The 24,091-nt window shown below is 40.8% G+C and overlaps 3 protein-coding genes across 3 annotated transcripts; 2 read left to right on the forward strand and 1 right to left on the reverse strand.

Annotated features, from left to right (window-relative positions):
• The first annotated feature begins 4,996 nt into the window (after window positions 1-4,996).
• Window positions 4,997-7,034, forward strand: LOC306837367 (placenta-specific gene 8 protein-like). The gene is made up of 5 exons (XM_079365015.1): window positions 4,997-5,112; window positions 5,296-5,395; window positions 5,499-5,623; window positions 6,267-6,375; window positions 6,515-7,034. The coding sequence occupies exons 2-4, from the start codon at window positions 5,311-5,313 to the stop codon at window positions 6,369-6,371; spliced, it is 315 nt and encodes a 104-aa protein (XP_079221141.1). The 5' UTR covers window positions 4,997-5,112; window positions 5,296-5,310; the 3' UTR covers window positions 6,372-6,375; window positions 6,515-7,034.
• A 719-nt stretch (window positions 7,035-7,753) lies between these two features.
• cops4 (COP9 constitutive photomorphogenic homolog subunit 4 (Arabidopsis)) lies at window positions 7,754-12,140 on the reverse strand. Its single transcript, XM_079364475.1, has 10 exons — window positions 11,972-12,140; window positions 10,927-11,006; window positions 10,644-10,795; window positions 10,445-10,548; window positions 10,212-10,365; window positions 9,941-10,091; window positions 9,682-9,852; window positions 9,203-9,318; window positions 8,798-8,882; window positions 7,754-8,378 (listed from the first exon to the last, which is right to left on the reverse strand). Exons 1-10 carry the CDS (start codon window positions 12,043-12,045, stop codon window positions 8,245-8,247), a joined length of 1,221 nt encoding a protein of 406 aa, XP_079220601.1. The 5' UTR covers window positions 12,046-12,140; the 3' UTR covers window positions 7,754-8,244.
• A 624-nt stretch (window positions 12,141-12,764) lies between these two features.
• lin54 (lin-54 DREAM MuvB core complex component) lies at window positions 12,765-22,749 on the forward strand. The gene is made up of 14 exons (XM_079364881.1): window positions 12,765-12,879; window positions 15,401-16,181; window positions 17,067-17,178; window positions 17,837-17,967; window positions 18,340-18,501; window positions 19,204-19,405; window positions 20,020-20,093; window positions 20,179-20,373; window positions 20,477-20,568; window positions 20,654-20,725; window positions 20,900-21,002; window positions 21,091-21,228; window positions 21,307-21,509; window positions 21,788-22,749. The coding sequence occupies exons 2-14, from the start codon at window positions 15,420-15,422 to the stop codon at window positions 21,987-21,989; spliced, it is 2,448 nt and encodes an 815-aa protein (XP_079221007.1). The 5' UTR covers window positions 12,765-12,879; window positions 15,401-15,419; the 3' UTR covers window positions 21,990-22,749.
• The last annotated feature ends 1,342 nt before the right edge of the window (window positions 22,750-24,091 follow it).

Raw genomic sequence — 24,091 nt, forward strand, 5'->3', positions numbered from 1 at the left:
CCCTGAAATAACACCACACTCAGTTCTGCTGTTACCCCCTCAAGACAATTTAAAGGGGTGTGTAAAACAATTTTTTAAATACACAGCATATGCGTAGATTCTTGTTTCATCTAATCTGTAACCCTTTAGCATATAATCTTTAAAGTTACTACATATTTCTAATTAACCAATCTAAATATGTAAAGATAAAAAGGTATGAAGTACCTTTAAGTATAGATTCTTGAGTAGGGGAGGTCTATAAGTAACTCAAATTTCCATGAAGAAAAGTACTTTATTTTACCGTGACGTTTTCCAGCTGTGCAGGTCTCCATTAAAAATGTGTTCTTTTTCTTCTTCTCTCCTCTCTCATCAATCATCCCACGACCAGTCAGATTCATCTGCTGCCTGTTCTGAGTGACAAGACCCCAAAGTTGGGAACCACTGGGCAACATTAAGTAGTTGGTGAGCTTGCTCCACCTTGAGCAACACGTGTCTACAACATGAAAGCATCATTATCATCAACAAACGTCCCAGAAATGTGTTGATACTTTAAGTCCATTTTGCATACGCCACTTCTTTTTATTACTTTCACGTCTCTTTAATGATCAATTTAATTCAACAAGGGAGCTGAGTGAGCAAAAGTATTAATCATGGAGAAATCTGCATTACACCATTAGTGCATTACTGGACTGGATTAGAAAATCTTTATTGTGCCTGAGGGGGCAACAGAATCATATGAGCAATACATGTCATAAAAGCAGCACCATGACATTAATACATACATATAAAACATGACTCCCGTGAAAATCATCATGATGGACGTGAGTGAAATAAAGTACACAAAGACAAGTACTGATGCATCATGATGAAGGCTCGAGGTTGTTTTTGTTGTCCCCGTGAGAGGAAAGTTTGGTGTGCAGTCAGCAGAAAAAAAACAAAGCCAACAATCAGCATTCAACATCAGAAGGACACGAGGAAGTAAAAGTCCAATTGACAATACATGCAGTGATACAAACAGATGAAAAATAACACCGTTAGTCATTTAAAAAGGCGATGGCAGCAGGGACAAATGAATCCTTAGGGTCATTGTCCTGCAGCCGGACGGAAACTTCAACTCCTCGGACGAAGGGTGATTGTGATCTGCCAGGACTGACCGGGCGTCCTTCAGAGTCTTTACTTTACATGTGATCATGTGTGTAACATACATGTTAGAGCAAGTCAAGGAATAGCAACTGTACTGTACTTATAACCGTTTGTTTTTGTGTATTTGGTCTCAAATAATGCATCAAATGTCTTAAAATTATCAATGTGTTTGAATGTTAAATTTTAACTGGAGTTGAATCCACAGCTTAAAAAAAAAAAAGATCAAATGTACTCGTGTGATGTCGTGAAATGTGTTTACAGTAGCTCAAAATGGTAATGATAAACAGGCTTCAGCTGAGTTAAAGCGCTTTCTACTTAACAATCTACACTTTACTGTTGGTATTACTGTGTGGAAGACTGATGTGTGCTATGTTAGATGATCACCCAGCAACTACAAATGTCAACAAGCATCAAGAGGGAGAAAAGATTCTGACGTTTTTTGGCAAGAACTTCAATTAAACTTATGAAAAGTGCTGTGGGGCTCAAATGAAACATGTACAAGTTTGTCTGATTTCACTTTCACCCTGATTTATCCTGAACAACATCAAAGACATCTCAGGCTCATGAACAGATACATTTATGGTTTGCCATTCACACTTTGAATTCAGAGTTGGACGTGTGAATGTGTGCTGAGTTTTGGGTGAAAGTCTTTCAGGGGGTCTGCTCTGCTGTGGAGTGGACTTTAATACTAACCTTGTGCGCTTTTGGTGTAATTTCGCCCACGTCTATCTTTAGTCTGTAGGAAATTGAAAATCATACCTATTCGTCGAGTTCCAGTTACAGCTGCTCATTATGTAGGAGCCCATATGATTACAGTGAGCTCGTCATTACACGCTCCCCCTTCACGGCAGCCTCAGGAGGTGACAGCTTGGCTTTTATTTTCTATTTTTTGGGAAGCAGTGCCATCTGGTGTCACAGCAAGGATTTCAAATATTGGAAGTATTTTTGTGTGCGATCATATTTTCATGTATTTGTTCCATTGAAACAAAACAACACAGCCATAATCTGATCTATCTGTCATGGTTTGGGTTATATTTCAGAGTTTTGAGTTCCGTATATTTCTTAGTTTCAGTCTTTAGTGTTTCCTGAGTTTTAAGTTGTATTCTCGTCTTCAGTGTTTCCTGTGTTTCTTTGTGTCCTTCTCTATTGTTTCCTGTGTTACTTGTGTGAATGATTCTTGGTGTTTACTTGTTCAGTCTTTAGTGTTTCCAGTTTTATTCGGTAATGTCTTCTCCCTGTGATTCTGTTTTCTTACATCCTTTAGTTCCTTGTGTTCCATGTTTTACCTTGTAGTTTTCAGTGTTGTCTGGTTTCCTGCCTCTCTGTGTTTCCCTCCTGTCTTGATTGACCCTGATTGTCCTCACCTGTCTGATTAGTCTCACCTGCGTCTGATTACCCCTGTCTATATAGTCTCTGTGTTTGCTTTCCCTCTTGTCGGATCATTGTCTTTGTCTTATGTCTTTTGTAGTGTTAGGTGGTTTTTCTTTGCTCTCTGGATTTTTTGGATTTTGTTTTTCTTCTTGTGGATTTTTGGAGGTTAAAATAAATAATTTTAGTTTGTTCTGCATTTGGGTCCTCCTTCCCTGTTTCCTAACCGCAATCGTGACACTATCAGCGAAAAAAAAACCAACCTAAAGGCAGCTGTATGAAAGAACTTCACTTTAAGTGATGGGTTACTATGGCAACAAATAATGATTACGCAAAGGTGTGACTCTAGCTTTTGTTTAGTTTAAGTTAGCATGGTGGGCCGTTGAGCTCGACTTCTTTACAGGGTTTGCATTTTAACTCAGATGTATTGTGTTGTTAAATCTGAGCTTTTCAAGTTCGAGGGGTTGCGTCACATCTCAGTGACAAGATTTTACAAGGGAAACAAAATCACAACTCCACGTTTATTTGAGCTGCTGCTCTTTGAGGACGTGATTCAATGGAAAAGTCTTTTTATTTGTTGTGAGTCACAAGGAGTGTCAACAAAATAACCTTTATTACTCAAGAAAGTTTACAGAAAGCATGTGATCGACTGTTTGTTTCAGCTGGAAGGAAAGGCATTCAGATTTGATACTCCAGTTAAAGTAGCAGCGACCCCATGAAAAAAACCCTCAAGTAATACAATGCATTAAATGTTACTTGTAGGCCCACTTAAGATCTTAGACATTAGAAACTTTAAGATGCGCGACAAATATGACCGAGTTATTACTGTACTTCCTTTTTACATCAAAAGGTCTCAGAAGTATATTTTGATGTTATTTTTGCACACAAAGCTTCACCTGCGGGACATAAGGACAATTAGATAATCAGTTATTAGGGACACAGAGCTGAATGTTATCTGTCTTACAGGACTCTGTTGCACAACACTCCTTTGGTTCACGTCTCACCTTCAAGGCAGAGAAGCAGAATCAGAAATACTTCATTAACCATACAGTTTGTACTTAGGGTAAATTCACATAGCTGCACGATTAGCTGATGATTTGAGTGCAGCAGTAGTATACAAAATTAAAAATGAAATTAGATTGGGCCTCATACAACAACACTGAGCCACATGAGCCTGCATAGAAGATAACCAGGCTACAGGTGAAATGTTCAACAACAAACTATAATATAGATAGATAGATAGATAGATAGATAGATAGATAGATAGATAGATAGATAGATAGATAGATACTTTATTGATCCCAAGGTTTTTTTTTAGATAGATACATACTGTTAAACTTACACCAATTTACTGAGAGTATAAAAGTCAAAGAAATCATATCGGCTGGCTGAATTGCTCTGATGAGGCTTTATTAACTTTGGCCATAAGACAAACCGCTGATATACTCAAATGCAACCTACTTCCTGTCTAATTTATACTCCTGTGGACAAATCCCTTCTACCAATGAGTCGAGTCTTATCTGCTGATATGTCTGAACTTTAATATCCTTAATATCATTCAGGTGAGGTAGGCTCCGCACTTTGAGCCAAGCCCACGACTTGTATGATTTTGATTTCACCGGCTATACATTTATGACACAATATCCAAAGAGCAGAATCCCAGCGTTGTTGGTTGTAAAAATATTTATACAACAATAAATCCTTTTCCCGGTCGTGAAGCAATTTCAAGATAGATAGATAGATAGATACTTTATTGATCCCGACGGAAATTCAAGGTCAACTAGTTAGTTTTTCCAACGCTAGTTCATAAATTGTTGTGTCTTAATAAGAGGTGTTGTAATAAAACGTTCTGTGAACAATTCTGATTTTGATGAGTTTTACCTTACACTTGTATGATGACCATTTAATGTGTGCATTGCATGCCTTTTATTCAGCAGCAATTTGATAGCAAACAGCCGTGGTTCAACAACACTGCTTGCCTGGCTGTTGTTCCCAAATAAAAAGATTTTGTCTCATTTTCTCTTTTTGCAGTAAACGAGTGAAACTTGCTTAGAATGTAAATTAAACTTTTTACTTTGTGTTGAGTTTTCCCATCATGAGATGACTTTTTGCGTTTGCATTTAGTACAATATTTCATTCCCCGCAAAACAAGGAAGATCCTTTTATCATGGAGCCAGGCTTTCCTGTTTCTTCTTTGATTCCTTTTGTTGTTGTGTTTAATATACGTTCATTTTTTTCTCTCTTTTAACTGTACAAAAGCCTTTTGATCTTGTCTTGAGCAAACATCTGACAATTAATCAAATATGATCTACCGTACCAAAGGTGCACAGATACATTTCAACACAGTCTTTTGTTGAGGAACTTGTGTTTGTGTGTGTGAGCGTTTCCTGAAAAAGACCACGTAACAAAAGTAAAGAGAAGTATATGGTTGGGCTTCATTGGAGTGGCGTAGGTGTGTCTGTGAGCATACAGTAACTGGAAGTTCATGGGAGTGACAGTTATAAATGCTGCGATCAGATAAGTCACCTGCTTTAATAGCCTATAAAACCCAACACTGCTGCCACTCTCAATCTGTCGTCCAGGAAATCCTGTCTTACTATCCTTTGACTTCACAAACATCTGGTAAGATTATCACCAAACGTTTGTCTGTTCTGTTTGACCTTGAAAAGATGTGTGTTTTATTTTTATCTGCTTAGAAAATACAGAAGTAATGGCCATGAATTTGTCCCTCGGCTTCAGTATTAAGTAAAAGAAAGACGAGTGATCAGGAACATCAGTAAAAGAAAGATGCTTTTATCTCCTCAGTGATTTAGCTTGATCATGGCCGTGACAAACCAACCCAGAGCATACCAAGCCTCTGAATTCCAGACCGGCCTGCTCGATTGCTGCGACGACTGTGGAACCTGTGAGTGTTCATCTTTACTGGGAAATCTGATAACATAAAGTTAAGACCACATCTGCATGCAAGATTTTCTCCATGTTTTCTTAATGTATCCCCCCCACATCAGGTTGTTATGGATATTTCTGCTACTTGTGCCTTGGTTGCTCCATCGCTAGTGACATGGGCGAGTGCTGCCTGTGCGGACTGGGCATGCCCATCCGCAGCGTCTACAGGACCAAATACAACATCAATGTAAGTGTGCAGAGTAAATATGGAGCTGAGTGACTTCAATCTCTTTACTTTAGTAATAATGTGTAGTATAGTACTAACATTAGTTTATACTTACGTAAATGTTGAGGAAGATTGTAGAGCTGAAGAATAAGTTGAAATATTTAAGATTTTCAGAATAGTTAAAGGAATGTAACAAAATGAGATGAAAAATGTAGTAGACAAAATTTAGATTATTACAATTAAATTTAACAATAATTAGAATTAGGTCAAAAAGCAGAAAAATATTGTTGAAATGTTGAGAATAAATTTGAAATCATAAGTAATAAAGGAAAAATGTCAAGAAAAAATTGCAAATAAGAGAGTTAAAACTTATACATGATGTGGAGAAGTAATTCAACATGTTGGTAAGAAAGTTAAACTGACAACAAAAGTTTAAACTGTAGAGGGAATAAATGCAGGGTGTGTGTAGTCACAGTTCGGGGAAGATCTTCCCCTGCAGTTAATAAAGATGAATTTGTGTGAACAAACTCAACAGAATAAAGTCATAAAGTTGAGACAATGTCAGATCAGGAAGTTATTTGGACTCAATAGATGGAGATTTAAATATGATGAAACGTGTATTTCACCCTTGCTGCCCCTTCTTATATTGATCTGTTTCTTTCAGGGCTCCATGTGTGAAGATTTCATGGCGACCGCGTGCTGTTCGGTCTGCGCCACCTGCCAACTAAAGAGAGACATCGACCGCAGAAAGGAGCAGGGCATCTTCTGATTGGGTAAGCTGCTGTCCCAAAACACTATTTAAAAACAAAAAAAAAACACCTGGTTGTACTATTTCACATTGTGATACGTTGTCTTTCTGAGCTGTTGAAATGATAAAAAATCACTTGAGCTTCTTTATTTTCTCTTTTCTAGGTTCCTCGAGGACACAAGCAAAGTCTACATGCTATGCTCTCATAAAGATGTGGATATTAAGTCTTATATCATTCAATTCAATTCATTCAACTGAGTTTTTTTTGTTTGTTTTGTTTTTATGTCAACTTTGACCCAGTGATGGCACATTTCGTTAAACATTAGTTTTCCGCGGCGCACCTTTAGGGTGGAGATCAGTGATTGTATTTACTGTGGTTGTTTTATTGTAAATCCTCTCTGTAATCAGCTGACAGGATGTAGACCTGACCTCCTGTTGACTTTCATTGTGAAATCCATTCTTTAAGTTCTTGTTTCTGTGATGGAAAAAATAAAAACATAACCGCAGAAAGCTTTTCCAATTCCTCAAAAGGTTTCAACAGTTCTTGTTTCTTTTGTTTAAATCAGTTTGACAGTTGAACTATTGAACTTTTACTAAAAGTCATCTGATGATCTTCTGACTTAAGTAGCCTACTAATAGTTATAGTTTGAAATGTCATCTTTAATAACATCTTTTTTTGATTGATCCTAACTAAAGTAGAAAGAAAAGATCTGCAATAAATAAAACGGATTATTTATAACAAACAGTTCGTGTGAAATGCTGGAGAACAGATTTGCATAATTGACAGAAGAAAGAGATGAATTTCCCACTTCCCATAAACTCTTTAAGTTCTGCAAATCGACACATCAGGGAAGTGTGCTCTTCCTTTCAGCTCGAGGGGCGAGTGCTGAGAGACACAGCCTTTGTGTCTCTCTGTAGGTCAACGCTGTTCGCCTCTGCTGTTCGTGTGTGTGGCTGCAGGGTCGAGTGTTTTTAGGGGTTATTTTTCTGTCACTGTGCCCGCGGTGGGAGGCTTGTGCTTCATGCATGTGAGATCGGCACAGAGTGAAACACGTTTGGGAGCTTCAGCTTTAGCCAGTCACGAGCTGGATTATCAAAGCACCTGAAGTTCAGCGTTTTAAAATGTGTGCCCTCGACAATAATCTAATGCATCTCCTCCATCTAGATGTATTAATAAAAAAAGGGTTCCTATTTTATTTAGACCTGCTTGTGGATGTAATGGAATCATCTACACTGATGTGAGGCTATAATAGATGCTCATATATTCTTTTTTTTTAAATGCACAACTTTCGACTCAATAAGCAAAAAGCTGCTCGTTAAAACGCCTGTTTCACATGCATCATTTGAATGAAGAGTTACTCATGAGAAAACAGACTCCAATGAGAGGACCAAGAGAAGAGCGCTTTCTTCCATGTGAATTTAATTCTTTTTGAGGACATTTTTATAAACGTGGAACAGGCAGGTTTACGTGACTCCATAAATCAAGAACCATGAAACAGATATTGCTGCGTCATTTAAAACAAGAGTGTGCCAGACCTGAAAAAAAAAAAAAAAAAAACACTTAATCATGTTGTTCACCTCATTTTGACCTTACAGGACATTAACTATCTGAATCGTCATATTCAAATGTTTAACATGCCATGTAAATATTACAAAGTCACACCTAAATGTTACATACTGCCCCTGCTCTGTTTACAGCCTGACAAGGATCTGAAATGTTGATAAACATTGGAGCGTATTCCCAGTGGACAAAAGTGTTCTTTGAAAACTCTAAGCAGTGATCCAGAACTTCCTCGTGGGCGTTTCCATCTGCGGTGATGTTGTTGACCAGGAAGACGACGCTAAATGGCAGACAGAGGGAGCAGGGTATTTCTTCAGAAGGGGTGGGGATGCTTTACTGGGTCATCTGGGTTTCCATGGCCTGAGCGGCCCACTCCGGAGCGGCCTGCCGGATCTTTTCTAACAGGTTGTTGACTTGGAAACAAAGGGACTGGATCTGTTTGTCCCAGGTAGGAAGAGGTTCCCGAGCTGCCAGAGATAAGAGATAAAATTAGAAACAGGAACATCATTCAATGTTTCATTTTATGACCTGCAAACAAAACATTTGCATGATCAAAATGCAAACCTGCAACCTTCAATGACTTCTCTATGGCAACACCTTTTTGTATTTGTAGACACTGCCCTCTAATGGCCGGAAATAATTATACAAATATCCCAATATAAAGAAATAAAAAAACAATCACTGATCAAACATTTTTATAAATATTTCCATCTAATCATAAATTAAATTACAGAAGCCAGCACCTGTGAAGTTACTGTTTCAGCGTAATATGTTGGAAATTGGGTCAAAGAAGGAAAACCCCAGCTGATAATGCAGCAGCTAAACTATGATATAAATGTTAGATTGCTAAAAAAAAAAAGAAACCACATTGGATATGTTTACTCACTCTCAAAGTGTACGATGCTGTCTATCTGGTCGATGAAGCCGTTCATGCGTCCTTCAGTGATCATCTGAGAAGCTATTTTCTCAGCCTAAGGACAACAAAGGCAACTAACTTTTCAGTGGAGTATGGAATATGAACAGCTACACAAATGCCACGTATAAAGCTACAAAGAATATTTCCCACCATCCAAAATCAAACAAGTACAAAAAGTGAGATAATAGAAAAAAAATAGCATGATTCAATAATTAACATCCACATCCTCAATAGAAAGCTGTATGACCTGCAGTAATATTCCTGGAAACTGAACAGTTTTATACTGCTGTGGTAGTCGACTGTCTGACCATCTAACATCATTAATTTCACGAGGACACACAGTGAGGTCATTTCTTTAAAATGAGTAAGTGTCACCTTAGCCGGAGGGATTTCCAAAAGTGCTCCTAGTTCTTCAAAAGTGATGTTGTTGTAGAGTTTGCTTGCAGACAGGAGGTTGTGTTCGATCACAGCTCTGTCAAGAATGCTGGAGCCTGAGAAAACGCACCTCAGTTACATTCATGCTCGTCACTTTGGGTTGTAAATCCTCAGAATCAGAATAGTTGGAAACGTGTTCATTAAGTGCTTTTAAACGTGCTTTCCGTCCACACAGTGTGAAGTTAAATATCTTAGCCCCTTTCAGAGCGCGTTTTCAAAACAGCGCAGTAAAGATGCTCTGCCATCATTATGTCTTTCTACCTTTACATTGTTTCTGTGACTGCAATACGTTGGTGTCCCAGCCTATGATTTCACCTCTCTGTCATTCATTATGAAGATGAAATATCACAAGGGTTTTGAATTGGCAGTGTGTGTGTGTGTGTGTGTGTATGTGTGTGTGTGTAGGGCTCCTAACTCACCGTCTGCTGTGGTGGCTTTCTGGTGAGGCATCAGCATGGCAGCAAATTCCTGCAGCTGGTTTCCTCTGATAATACGGTCCAGATACATCTTTTCAAGGATACCGTAAGCAGCCAGCTGCTGACAGCGCTCATCCTTAAACAGAGTGGCCAGCATCCGGGAACGCTGCTGGCCTAAAACAAATGACAATATTTTTGCATGAGAAACACAAATCTTAACCATTTGGATTGTCTTTGAAAAACCTACACACATCAGTGTTACCTGCAGAGGCAAGTATGGTGCAGTTCAGGGCATGTTTCAGTGCCTCCAGACGTTCCGTCTCGTGGACGATGGACTTATAAGACAGCTCGTTGTATCTTTGTGCAGCTTCAATAAACTTCCTCCTAAAGTCCAGAACTCTGGCATAGCACACCTAAGAGGACGAACAGTATGAAACACCGAGCCAAACACTACAGAAACCATTTACTGCCAAGTCTCCATTTTACTCAGTTAGAGGAGTCATGGACTGTAAAACCACTCGAGGCTTGATTACCTTATAGTGAATCTGCAGCTGTTCATTTGAGGACTCATTCTGAAGTAATGAGGCTCTGTTGATGTAGGCCTCTGCCTGCACTGGATCGTCATCCTCTAAGTAGAGCCGTGCAATTTTTAGGTATGTATCCAACTTATAGTCAACATTGTATTGCCTAAGAGAGGGACAAGGGCATTTAGAGACCTGGAACTATTTCACAAATAGTTAAGAAAAGCTACAACCAGCTTACTTACTTCTGTCCTGTTTCCAGGGGAATACCAACTAAAACTTGGGCAGCATTTCTCCAGTCTCCTTCTTTTTCATAAATGGTTGCTAAGTGCTGTCTTATTGAGGCTACCTGAGAAAAACAAAAAATCATTTTCAAACTTCAATAACAAAGCTGAATCATTGATGAGAAATAAATTGAGTAGGAAAGTGTTAAAGAGTATTTACCTGTTCCTCAAAGGAGATGACCCTTGGCTGAATCTTTTCCAAGGTAAAGTGGTACACTGCTTTCGCTGTGGCATCAGGCAAGTTAGGCAGGTGCGTGCAGAAGTCAGTGAGCAGTTGTCTCGAGATGACAAGACTGACATTTTCATTGACCACTGTGAAAGACAGATAAAAAATATGCATGCTCACTTGCGGTAATAGTTATAACTTATGGTGATAACCTACTAACGTCCAGATGTTCTAAAACATTAAAAAAAAGTATGATAAAAAAACAGGCACAGCGTACTTGCTTCAACAAAGGCCTTCAAGGATTCAAGTTGTTCTGCATCTGTAAACTGTATGGCCTTGTCCAAAATTTGTCGATACCTGCAGAAGATATTATGGGTTAGAAAGAACACTTTGAAGAGAATGAAACTAAAACATGTTTATTGTAAAGGCTCAACCTTCAGCACACACAAAACAACAACAACTTGTGAGGATGTAACGATTACTTGTGAAATCGTGATAAATCGATTCAAAGGTGTCATGATTCACATCGGTCCCCTGAAAATTAAATCTCAATAATATGGTGAGTGTCAATTCAATTCAAAAGCTTTATTTTAACTCTCTCATTTGCATTGATGTCGAGTTCACAGCAGAGACGGAGCAGAGCAAGATTAAGAAATTGAGGAAGCACCACCATCTTTAATAAAAAAAATTTTTTAACTTGAAAACCACACTGACCAGCTGGTGAGCTGCCCCTAAAGGAATCTGTTTCACTCGTCGTTTTCGACAGTCTCATTTTGTAAAATAAATGGTGAGAGAATCGTATCGTGATTTTAATGAATCGTTTCATACCTAACAAACTGACAGCCTCACATGTACTTACTTGAGGCATTAGTAAAACTTGAAACAACGTGTTAGCATTGTAGGACTAGTATTCATTACAGTCAAATATTAATAGAGTTAAATATTCCTGGATCAAAGTATTTTTGAGCTGTGTTGTAGATAGTATCAACTATGTATGTTAGCTTGTCAAAAGTAGCATTAAGATGCTAACTGATGATAAATGTAACAATAAAACGCAAGTTAGCCTCGCCGCTTAAACGCGTCTTAAAATGAGAATAAGAACAAATTTGTGTTAAAAAAACAACCACTTCCGTCTTTATTCAAACATTTGGGTTTATTTAGGTGAATTTGATGCTAATGTGGCTAACCAATTAGCCAACGTTAGCTTAGTTATCTCAATGCTAGCTATCAGTTATTAAGGCGTTAACTGTCTTAAATGAGAAAAGAAGATATTCTTTAGAGTGTTTGCGACTAATTCGTGATTTATGGTTCGAGCTACGTACTTGGCAGCAAGATCTTTGTGAGATCCAGTTGAATTCATCAGCTGTGCTAGCTCCTGCCGCACTTCGGTCGCCATTGTCGCTCGCCGGAGTGTCAACAACAACTCCGGCTTCCGGTGCCAAGAGGGGCGCGAGACTTCGGAGCGGTTCCCGGCAGCGCGTGGAGCTCCATCGGTCGCCCTGACAACTAGTTCTGAGATACTCGTGTTCTTCTACTTTAATATTTTCTCACAGGTCGTTTAATATATCTACTCTAAGACAAGTCAAATAAAATACCCAAAATACTAGACTGCTTTTCTTTGACAGTTTTAGTGGCTTGGTACTTTAGCACACATAAGAAAATAGAAAAAACATAATCTTTAGATATATTAAAAAAAACTGATAGACATAACTAGAACATTGAAATAAACCTGCTCAGTTGCAATCCCTGTACATAGGTCAAACAGAACTCGATACCTTTAAATTCCTATTCACAATAATTTGGATTTGTTTATTTATTCGGAACACGTAACACAAGAAGGTGAACATAAAAAAATAATAATAATCATCATGATATCAACTGAAACAAAATATAAACATTATTTCTTAGATATAAATCGGTCATTGTAGATGGGAAATATGCACTGTTATTGTGGTATTAACAATGGCATGTGACTTTTTCATGGTCTTTAAATGTTTCTAATCCTGTTTTTATTCCTCCTTTATCCGAACCGCGTCTCCTCTGATCCAAACTGTTAAAAAAAAAAGATGTTCTGCTCCTTTAAGAATTACGTACTGGTGACGTAGCGCGCGGAGGGCGTGGTCGACTTGTGAAATGTCAGGGAGGAATGGCGCTCGGCGCGGTATTTTGAACAATCGCCCGTTCCTTTCCTCGTATTATCTGGAAACGTCGGCCGGCTTGAAAACCTCGGGTAAGGACAAGTTTGTTCACCCGGTTCCGCGATTCACATCCGCGCATTTAAAAGGGAAGTTTAGCGCCATAATGTGATCAATGTTGACGTATAATGTTGTGCTAGCTAGCCTGGGTTAGCGAGCTCAGCAAGTTTGCTAGTACAGTTGTCCTGCCCGCTGGGCTGGCTTGATGATGATGATGATGATAATAATGATAACAATGGGTAAGGTTAGACGGCAATGAAGAGCTATGATAGGGTTCTGATAGTCTCTCTAATAACGGAGTTAAATGTTCAAAGTTCAGGGCAGAGAAGAACATATGGTGCACTTAAAATGATGCAGCGAAGTGGAAAATTATTTATGTTAAAAGAAACATTGATACGCGTTTAGTTTACTGTATTGGTGCATTTGCCTCTTCTTTTGCTAAATGCAGATAACGTGTATATATATTTATACAATAGCAGGGAATCTGCTTGTATTTGTAGTAGTTTAAACGTCGTTTTATGTTTGACGTTTGGGTTTATTATGCTGCGTTCAAGTACTCTTCTGATGGTCGGCGTTCCCAAGTTAGGAAGTTTGTTTTTCTGATTTTGTTTTTTTTTTAATTAATGAGATTGAAGTGGTTACTTGTAATAATAACTGTCTCAATAAATAGGCTTAATATTTATTTATTTACATTGTTGAATTTTGTTGAAAATTCTAAAATATACTACACAATATATATTATTAGCAAATGCAATACGTAAATTGTAGAGGATAAAAGACAATAATGTTTTCTTTCTTGCCTTTTGTTATTTTGTTTTTGACAATAATATTTAATAGCATTTACTTATTAGTTGTTGGTTTGAGACATCACATAAATTTGCCCATTGGAAACTTGTTTTTCCAATTATTCCATGAATGTAACTATGCCGCTTGGTTAATGTGTTTTAAAAGGTGCTGTTTTATTTATTATAAATGATAAAAAATGATCTAATCCGGATCGATGTTTGACACGTCAATTTAAGTATTACATGACAGTAAAATAAAACAAATTTTCAAATAGGATTAATATATACCATGTCAATGATATTTATACAGAAGATATATGAATTACAAACTTTGCATCTTACACTGGAGATTGAAATCTTTTTCTTTTTTGGGGGGGGGGGGTGTCCCAGGTAATATACCCTTAATAACTTAAAACTGTATAAACTGTAATAAAAACAATAGGTATTATGATTCTAATATTGCATACTGTTCATTAAATAAACGCGATTGTATTAATTTAAATAAAGAAAGATAAGAGAACAGTGATCAATGATCATTGTCTGCTAAAAGAGTTTGTTTTCCTGCTAGTTCCACTTCAGACACTCAGCAGCGATTATTATCTTGACACATCATTTAATCCTGACTTCTTTGTGTGCAATCAAAGCGTGCTGAAAGTGTCTTAGGTTTAATGTTGTTAGTCACAATATTTACTGCATCCCCTCAGTGTTTGCAGCTCAAAGTGTTAGCCGGGGAGCTAACAGAGTTGATGACGAGGTAAAAATGGCGGATCTTTCGAAATCCTACCCCGGCCTGAAATAGTATCACAGCCAGCAAACAGCTTGTCCCTTTTTTTTACCCCACTTCTCACTCACTCAGAACCAGAACCAGGACCACTTTAATGCAGGTTAAGACATGCATGTGTTGTGCTGTGTGAGGATCGGGACGAGGGGTGTGTGTGTGTGTGTGTGTGTGTTCTGGGTGGGAGAGGGTTCGTGTGTGTGTGTGTGTGTGTGTGTGTTTCGGTGGATTATTGTGAGCAGCAGGACAAAGATACGCCTGAGATGATCAGTGAGGCCTCGCTAACCCATCATCAGCTGTCAGACTGTGTCAGGATGAGTACAGTCTCAGTGTGACCACCCCCCCATGGATAAAAACGCACGTGTTTACTAAAATAACTTGTCTGCTGTTTATTGTGCAACCTCTAAACGTGAATGTGGCTAACACGTTAGCTTTCCTTACATTGTTCGTATATATATCAAGCACACCAGTGAATGTACATTTATTATTAATGCAGAGCAGGAAGTGTTTGTGCCTAGGAGTTTTTGCTCAAGACAGTAACACAGTTAAAATGTGTAATCGTTTCCTCTAAAGTTGTTACTATGGGGGGAAAAAAGTAAAATACATTATAAAAAGCGAAACGTATGAAAAGTTGTGCAGGGCTTCTTAAATTAAACGTTGGTAATATTCAGATTCACTAACTTAGGATAAACTTCATATACAAACTATGAATCTATTTTTGAATTGTCTCAGCCTGTGTTATGTACATGTTTATGATTATTTAATTAGTTTTTTTTTATCTTTTCCATTTGATTAAACTCTTAAGACAATAAGTAGAAAAAAAGACATTTTATTTATGAAAACACTTCCTCTTCCTCTACTGAGGATCAGACGCAGAGGAAACATAATTAAACTTTTAAAGACAAAATAAAATAAAAAATAAGCTGTAAAAACAGATTCAATGTTTTTTTCATTCATTCACAAAGAGAACTCGTGTGTTTTGGGTTTCACCAGAGAGCTGAGACTTTGCATCATGGATGTGGTGTCACCAGAGCTCAACAGCCTCCTTCCTGATGAGATCATGGACACTGAGGCCATCGAGGAGGTCGCCCAGTCCCAACCCGACGGCACGACCACGGCCAGGCCAGAGTCCAGCGCCGACGCGTCTGTCCCGATGGAGACGGATACACCCGTGGCTTCGGAAAATCTCAGCCTCTGTTTGGACTCTTCTTCAACGGGACACACGCAGGCTGTGACCACGTCCCTCCCCACAGACTCTACCTTCAGCATCACGTCTGTCAGTCAGCTTCCTGTCTCAATATCCAGCACATCCTCACCCCTTCTCACCCTCAAACCCGCCATGGCCACTTCTACGGCCACCACAAAAACTACAGACAGTTTGACAGGGACCAGCGTGACCACGAGCGGCTTACAGAAACTCACAGGTCCGTCGTTCACCATCTCAGCTGCCAACCACCAGATCATTCTCAACAAGGTGGCCTCTGCTCAGGCCTCTGAAGCTGCTAAAGCTGCGAGTATGCAGCCGCAGATCATCAAGCAGGATGGGCAGAAACTTTTGGTGACGGCGATAGGAAAGTCCGGGCAGCCTATAGTGCTGCAGTTACCCCACACAGGCAGCAAAGCCGGCGTTTCACAGGCTGCAGGAGACAATAAATCTGCAGCTCCACAGTTTAAAGTGGTCACTATCGGCGGGAGGACCGAGCTCAAGCCCGTGGTGGGGACGACTGGAAACCAGCTGACGACGTTACACGCCCAGCAGCTCAAGGCTGTGCAGGTAATATTGTAGTACAGCGTGTGAAGTCATGGAGTCGGTGCATTCAGTCTCCTTCCTCAGACTTGATAAATCAAGATCGTTATGTTTGAAACTTTAATCAATCAGACGTAGCCCACTGTTAATAAACCATGTTTCTGTAATGCAAAGACAAGCAGAACAGATTTCAGTGTTATCGCTCCACGGACCAGACTTTAGTGGGCTGTTCAGAAGGTACGAATAAATAAGGGGCTTTGATTCACAAAGCAGGTGTATAAAAAAACGACACATTTCTAAAACACGACTCAACTCTCTGAGAAGTGCAGAAACAGTTTAAATTTTCTAGTGAGGCCGTGAGTGGAAGGCTAATAAAGAACAAGAGACAAAATATACATGTTTTATTACACACCTCGAGAAAGCTGAACAAATGTTATAAAGAGATAAAAATATCAAAATGCAGATTTTACCATAAACTAAAAATCTGTGAATTTGTTGATTGATGGATATTGATTCATCTCTAAATGCCAAAAGCTGCACTTTAAGCTGTGCTGAAGGCTCCATATATCGATCCTGAAGAGTTTCTGATGTGCTGATTATGAGAAGAAGCCAGTTCCAACTTTATTCATACAGAACATTTTTAACACTTTGTGCTTCACATGAACGCAAAAACAACAAACCCGGCAGCTGAGAAATTAAGCTGTGAAGATCGAGAGCAGGAGCTGATAGGAGCGCGTTCACACACGACATAAACAAAGACGTAAGATATTAAAAGTGTTCAAATCAACTCGATGAGATGAGGGGAAAAAACAAAAACACACCGGACCGTCGCTGTCGCAGGACTTCTTAAATCCTCCCATGTTAAGTGTATATGTGGGAATGAAATGAGTGTTGTTGAATATATTTCCACAGATTGCCAAGAAGACGCCGACGTCCTCAGCTGCGCCGATCAAGTATATCATCACAAAAACCATCAACAGCAAAGGTCTGAACCCTCAGACTTCAGTGTCTCCTGTTATCGCAGGTAAGTTTAGAGAACACACTCGGCTCTCCAGACCAACACAACGGATCCAAGTGTTTTAAGGGGCAGATTTTTACCTTGAGTTTGAAGGAATTAAGATCCAAAGATGAAAGAAGCACAGACGTTGATGTTTGAAGTCACAGCTTGTCTGGAGTGATTCAGCTGTTCCTCATCATAAATCATCTGATAAGATACCAAGAGTTGATGTTAAAATAGATGAATCCATCGTGCACAGTTTAGTAGAGCTGCCTGATGTGAGTAAACTGTGATGTGTGACGACATTCAATATGGCAACAGTTAAAAATAAAGAGTAAAGCGCCTGAACACAAACGTCTCTGCTGCTTTTTGTATTTTTAACAACATTTCCCTCCTGAACCCCAAACACAAGTAAAACACTGTTTGTTTCATTAATTAATCCTTTATGTTCAGGCCTCCATCTGACAGGTGCAGTGATGTACACACAGCAGAGCGCCGAGGTCCACATCGTAATGATGATTAAAAAAAAAAAAAGCTGATATCACAGTTTCCAATTGAAGCTGAAATCTGAACTGAAAAAGTCTTCTTATGTTTCCAGATTGTGGGACTCTACCAAAGAAAAGACTGCTGCTAGTTTTGCGAGCTTTTCTTTTGAGTAAAATTCAACTTTTTTCCCCCCCGACAGGCCGGGTCCTGACTCAGACTTCTCCAGGGCTGCCCACCAGGACCATCACTCTAACGGAGTCCCACAACACGAGTATTCAAAGTATCGCGGGCAAAAAGATCGCCATATCACCCCTCAAGACTCCCAGCAAGGTAAACTCTGCACCTTACTCCTCGTTTAACAAGGGAGGAAGCGGTCATCCTCCTGTTCGTGCTTCACTGTTCAAAACTCCTGCTCAGACTGAGAGATGGGAGAAGTTTGAGGAGGTGTTTGAACTGTCACGACGGATGGCACAGGTGTCTCAGATGAGCGTAACGATGTTCCACTTAAGCCTTTGTTCACATCATGAATCACAGAAATCATTCACACCTGTGTTTGACGTATCAGCAGTGAGGAGAAGTCGTCTGGCAGGCTCGATGCCGTCAGTCTTTTCTTCCGACACGTTCGGCTTTAAATCCTGTAACGACGTCTCCAGTTTGATGGTTTTGAGCTGATCACGCTGCACGCTCCCGTGTTTGTCTCAGCACCAGGTGACCGTGGTCTCCGTGGGCTCCCCGACCTCCAGCGCCTCTCAGAAGTCTGTGACCCTACCCGTGAACGTAGCGCTCGGCCAGCAGATCCTCGCAGTCCAACAGTCCACGTCGGCATCTCCGGTCAAGGCGGCCAGCAGTCAGGCCACGTCACAGGTATGATCACGGCACAAAGCAGACCGCAGTGTGAGCTCGTCTGCAGCTGCACTGCCAAAACATCCTTATTAGCTGTCAAACGCTGTCACAAAGTTAGTTTTTGTGTCACTGTAGCAGCACAATTAAAACACTTTGTAAACACTGTTGTGTGGGAGGTGGAGACGACTCATTGGAGAGTTAGTTTGCTTAATTAAGAATAAAAAAAAATCAAATTGGAGCAGCAGATTCTCTGAACTGAAAGGTCGAACAATAGGACATCGAAGTATCTTCATTCATTGTTTCTATACGTCCAGTGAATGTTTGACCAGCTCTCATTTCAGTTGTACTTTTTCTTTACGGTTAAATTTATCCTGAAAGGTCCTCATGGGGTACGAACTCGTCTCTTAGTTTGTCGAGCTGGTCGCTTGTCTTCCCATCAATGACCGTTTGTCTGTTAGCTGCTCTGTGTGCATTAGTCCTGATCTCACTCGCAGTTCAATCAACATGTAAAAAAAAATTTTTTTTTAAATTTTTTTTTTAATATTGTTTCCAGTTTTGTTTGGATAAGATAGCAGAAGATGCAAAGTGGAATAACCTTTGCACTGTGTTAGCTCTTTATGCCTGTAAGGACGGTGGATAATGTAGTGTCAATGTGACTGAGCCGGACTGCCACACGGGTCGGTTTTCATGAAATCTGTCTCCCGTCGTGTCCCACTGATCCAGAGCCTTAAACCGGTCCAGTCTGTGGCTGTGGGAGGAGTGAGCGGCGCCCAGTTCAAGACCATCATCCCCCTCGCCACACAGCCCAACGTGCAACAGATTCAGGTTCCAGGAAGCAGGTTCCACTACGTCCGCCTCGTCACCGCCACCACGGCGAGCAGCACGGGACAGCCCAGCGGCCCCAGCACCAGCTCTCTGCAGACAGGTACACCAACCTTTGAGGTGTAAAACAATACGGTCTCATTATTTCTGATCAGTAGGATCCAAAAGAAGCGCTTGCTTTTACCTGGATCGCTTCTCAGCCTTCTGGCTGAGGTGTGTACTCTTATCAGTTCAATATCTGACAGCAGCTCCACTCTGGGATCGCCCTCTTTGACATGGTCCCATGGTGTAATGGTTAGCACTCTGGACTTTGAATCCAGCGATCCGAGTTCAAATCTCGGTGGGACCTCTTTCTTTTCTTTTCTTCTTTTTTTTTTTTTATTTAATTCAAAACTCTTTTATGTGAAGAAAATCTTTTTCTCAGTGTGAAGCAGACGAGTTATGTTCGACTCTTAAAGTTGACGAGCGATTTGTTTCTCTTTCCTCTGTTAGGCGTGTGATGGATTGTACTCACACGTGGCTAATGCAAACATGACTGTATTTAACCCCTTAAGACCTGATGACACCCTGCTTCTACCTTTTAACATGTGATGCAACGTCTGCGTCTAGATTTTTATTTTTTTCCAGGAGTGAATAAGTGAAAAGGCCTCGATGTTAAAATTCTGTTCTCCGCGCTCGGCTCCTCTGTGGTAACTCCTGATTCTTCTTGTCCCACAGCGAAACCCATGGTGGTGAGCACCGGAGCCGTCAGGATGTCTGTCCCCATCGTTCCAGCACAGACCATTAAACAGGTAACGTCTGTGAGCGCTGGTTGGTTGCAGTCACGCGGCGCTTTCTCTGAAGTGTCTCATTAGTGGAACCTATCTCTCCCCCCAGGTGGCCCCGAAGCCCCTGACGTCGGCATCAGTCGTCACCACCACTCAGACTCAGCAGCGCCTCATCATGCCTGCGACTCCTCTGCCCCAAATTCAGCCCAACTTCACCAACCTCCCCCCCGGCACAGTTCTGGCTCCGGCGCCGGGAGGCGGGAACATGGGCTACGCAGTGGTGCCGGCACAGTACGTCACGCAGGTGAGACATGCTTTGGTCTTTTTTTTATTTATTTTATTTTGAAAGAAGTGATCAAGTACCTACTCTGCATTTTTGAAATTAACCTTTTCTGCCTTTCCTACAGATCCAGCAGTCTCCATTCGTGACTCTCGCGAGCGGTTCTGGCTTTGCAGCGAACGCAGGAGTTCAGACTCAGGCCAAGCTGCCGCTCAACGGGTACGAATAAGTCCTTGTGTCATTTATTCCCTTGATGTCCTTTCTATTGCTCTTCCTCTCTGTGATATTGTTTGTTGACTTTCAGCTTGTCGACGGCAGACTCGACCTCAAGACAGAGGAAACCGTGCAACTGCACCAAGTCCCAGTGTCTCAAACTGTAAGTTCAGTCCTTTGAAGTATGTCATGTCCTCGTCCACAGCGACGTGTTGAAGTTGTGACTCAAAGATCCTCGCAGGTCTTTTTGTTGTTTGGGACCCACTTGGATTGAAATTGATGCCCTCAGTCTTACTCAGGCAGTTTTAAAGGAGTCGCGCTGTGTTTGTCTCCTCAGATACTGTGACTGCTTTGCAAACGGAGAATTCTGCAGTAACTGTAACTGCAACAACTGCTTCAATAACCTGGAGCACGAGACGGAGCGTCTCAAAGCTATAAAGGTGAGCTGGCGTTTGTCCACGCGGCTCGGCTGCTGTCATCTGTGAGTCAGAGCACTCGAGGTTGAAACGTGTTTGTTTGATTCTACAGACGTGTCTGGATCGAAACCCAGAGGCCTTCAAACCCAAGATAGGTAAAGGCAAAGAGGGCGAGTCGGACCGCCGACACAGCAAAGGCTGCAACTGTAAACGGTCGGGCTGCCTGAAGAACTACTGCGAGTGCTACGAGGTGAGCTTTCTTTCACGTGCCTCGTTTGTGACGATGATGAACTCATATTTGTAACTTGACGTGTTTCCCGTCTTAAAGGCGAAGATCATGTGCTCGTCGATATGCAAATGCATCGGCTGTAAAAACTTTGAGGAGAGCCCGGAGAGGAAGACTCTGATGCACCTGGCTGACGCGGCCGAAGTGAGAGTGCAGCAGCAGACGGCGGCCAAGACCAAGCTGTCGTCGCAGATCTCAGACCTGCTCATGAGGACCACGCCGGTTATTTCAAGTGGAAGCGGGAGGTACTGAAAGACTTTTCTCCAGAGGGAGGCGGGGGGGGGGGGGGGTTGTTTCTGAATATCAAAAGTTACCTCCTCAAACTGAAAGGTTTGATTTCTCACTGCAGGTGAAAACATAAAAACAACCTAGAAATCAAAGAATGAAAGCAAGCTAATAATAAACAGACCTGTCGTTAGCGGTGGGGATCGCAGGGGAAATCAAATGCGGGAAATCAGTTGATCAGCAATCAGCTGATGAATGTCTTTTTTAAAGTAACGCCTTGTTTCCCTCTCCTCTTCAGGCTGCCGTACACGTTTGTCACAAAGGAGGTGCTCGAAGCGACGTGCGAGTGTCTCCTGGAGCAGGCCAAAAAGTCAGAACAGACTCACCAGCATCAGGCGGAGGCGGAGCGGATGATCCTGGAGGAGTTCGGACACTGCCTCATGAGGATCATCAACTCGGCGGGGAAAGCCAAAGCAGACTGTGCCTCCATCAACTGTTAGGCCGAGCAGCTCTCCCTCGCCCCTTGAACTTAACCCGCCTCAGCTGGTGGGGGGAGGGGGGCCCAGAGACGTGGATTACTTCACACCTGCTTGTCTCGGACCCTCCCCTCCCAAGGTGTCTCTCCTGCAGGGATACAGGTTGTGTCAGAACAGTGACTCAGAGGAGATTCAGATGCCTTTGACAGCTGGAACAACAAGCTTGTGCTCTTCACGTCTCATAAACTGAAGGACAGATGGACAGCGACGGACTCTGCTGGACCTTTTGGTTCTGTTCTGTCCACAGATGAGACTCTCACAGAGAAGAACAGGAACATAGAAGTTTTTCTCTTCGAGGCTGTTTTCTCCTCCTTCCGTTCTTCCATTTGATTCTCTTTTCTTTTATGCTTTCCTTCATTGGAGTCTTTCTGGGATGGAGATTCCCCTGTATGTTTTTATGTAATGGGTATATTTGTGCTTACAGTAGACGAACAGAACAAGTTATCTTTTGATATTTATTTTGACAAGTATTTGTAATCATTGAAAGCGCTAATATCGTGTGGCTTATAGTGCTGCAAATTGTTTATGAAGTATTAATTAACAAAGCCTAGGCTAAATCGTTTGAATGAAAATGAGTAGAGCCAATCCTTAGGTTGTACCCTAAAAATCAATTTGAACATATTATCCATTCTGCACACTCAGAATAGATTTCCTCTGATGCTGTTCTCTGTGTAATATTCACATGCTCTCCCTATACATTAAAACACACTGAATGGGGAAAAATCATGAAGACTGACGTTGCATCCAAGGCTGGTGTGATGTCACGCGTCACTTCCAGTTTGTAGTGCTTAATGAAGAAAGGTCCTTTTATGTGTGACTCTTTAGACAGGAGGAACAAAACTGAGCAAGACACATGAAATTAATTCAAGACGAAGAGCCGAACCTCATCTAAAAACTGAAACACGGAGCCGAATCATGCTTGGTACCTGAGTCTTTGTGGTCAGAAGACGGCTGACAGCTTTTTTTTGTTGTTAGAATCAGAATCTGTTTTATTGACTAATCCTTTTAAGCGTGTTGTAGCTCAAACATTGATCTGCACATTTTTGCTTAAATGAATCATGGTCATTTTTGGCAGAACGCAAAACTGTGCACGTGACCGTAAATAATGACCAGGCTTCATTAAACAAATAAGATGACATTTTGCACTGCCCACACGGTAGGTGGCGGCAATGTGCACACATTCAAATACACGCACATAACCAGAAGAAGAACATGAACGCGCATGCGCAGAGTGGAAGAAGTTAAGATTCAAGTAGAATAGGGATGTGTAATTTTGACATAAGAAAGGGGAAATGTAAGCATTGAGTGTTAAATGTGCACGCTTTGTGTATTTATATCCTGTAGTTCTGGATAGTTAGCCAGCTCAGTCTTCTCTTTAAACATCTTTAAGCGAGGATCCGGTCTGCAGACAAACTCCACACGTGGAGGCTCACGGTTCAGTATTAAGGTGAGTAAAACAATGCATGAAGTGTTTTAGAAAGGAAACTAGTGCGCTTAACGATGTAAAACTGTACACGCGTCCCACCAAACTTAATTTAAATAATGAGTTATTTAGGGTCAAATCGCTTATCGACAACGATTAATTTGAAATCGGAAAACGAGTCAAATGTTCTCTGAAGACGAAGCTGCAAATCTTGAATTCAGTTCACACCACGTGGTTTCAAAACATTTCATCATGCAAAAATGTTTGACACGATAACATCACGCATACATGTCAACTTTAACTTATGTTTAATGTTTATTTTAAATTATGAATTTGTCTTTTTTTTTTTTTTTTTTAAAGCTCAGCTGATGAAAGGTTGTCAGCCAAATGGGGACCTGACCTGCTTGTGTTGTAAGTATTGCAGTCCTGATGTTTGTAATACAAGTAGAAAAAAGCCCAAATCCCAATGATTATACCAATCACTACCCATCTGACCCATTCATATGTCTGGGGGAGATTATTCATGAAAAACTAAATGAGGGTTTTGGCATTTATTTTAAAACCAAAGAACTTGCAGCGGTGTAAATGTACAACTGTGTAACTAAACCTTTTATTCTTCTTTCAGGGTCGACCTGCTGAGGTG

The sequence above is a fragment of the Symphodus melops genome (assembly GCF_947650265.1).
Source record: "Symphodus melops genome assembly, chromosome: 16".
NCBI lineage: Eukaryota > Metazoa > Chordata > Actinopteri > Labriformes > Labridae > Symphodus > Symphodus melops.

What these genes read in the sequence shown, in the direction of transcription:
- LOC306837367 (XM_079365015.1), top strand. Translation starts at nt 5,311, where the DNA reads ATGGCCGTGACAAACCAACCCAGAGCATACCAAGCCTCTGAATTCCAG. An exon ending in CTGCGACGACTGTGGAACCT is followed by an intron (nt 5,396 to 5,498) that starts GTGAGTGTTCAT and finishes CCCCCACATCAG; the next exon opens with GTTGTTATGGATATTTCTGC. An exon ending in GGACCAAATACAACATCAAT is followed by an intron (nt 5,624 to 6,266) that starts GTAAGTGTGCAG and finishes TGTTTCTTTCAG; the next exon opens with GGCTCCATGTGTGAAGATTT.
- cops4 (XM_079364475.1), bottom strand. Translation starts at nt 12,045, where the DNA reads ATGGCGACCGAAGTGCGGCAGGAGCTAGCACAGCTGATGAATTCAACT. An exon ending in TCATCTCCTTTGAGGAACAG is followed by an intron (nt 10,549 to 10,643) that starts GTAAATACTCTT and finishes TGTTTTTCTCAG; the next exon opens with GTAGCCTCAATAAGACAGCA. An exon ending in AGCTGCAGATTCACTATAAG is followed by an intron (nt 10,092 to 10,211) that starts GTAATCAAGCCT and finishes TCGTCCTCTTAG; the next exon opens with GTGTGCTATGCCAGAGTTCT.
- lin54 (XM_079364881.1), top strand. Translation starts at nt 15,420, where the DNA reads ATGGATGTGGTGTCACCAGAGCTCAACAGCCTCCTTCCTGATGAGATC. An exon ending in AAGTCCCAGTGTCTCAAACT is followed by an intron (nt 20,726 to 20,899) that starts GTAAGTTCAGTC and finishes TTGTCTCCTCAG; the next exon opens with ATACTGTGACTGCTTTGCAA. An exon ending in ACTACTGCGAGTGCTACGAG is followed by an intron (nt 21,229 to 21,306) that starts GTGAGCTTTCTT and finishes CCCGTCTTAAAG; the next exon opens with GCGAAGATCATGTGCTCGTC.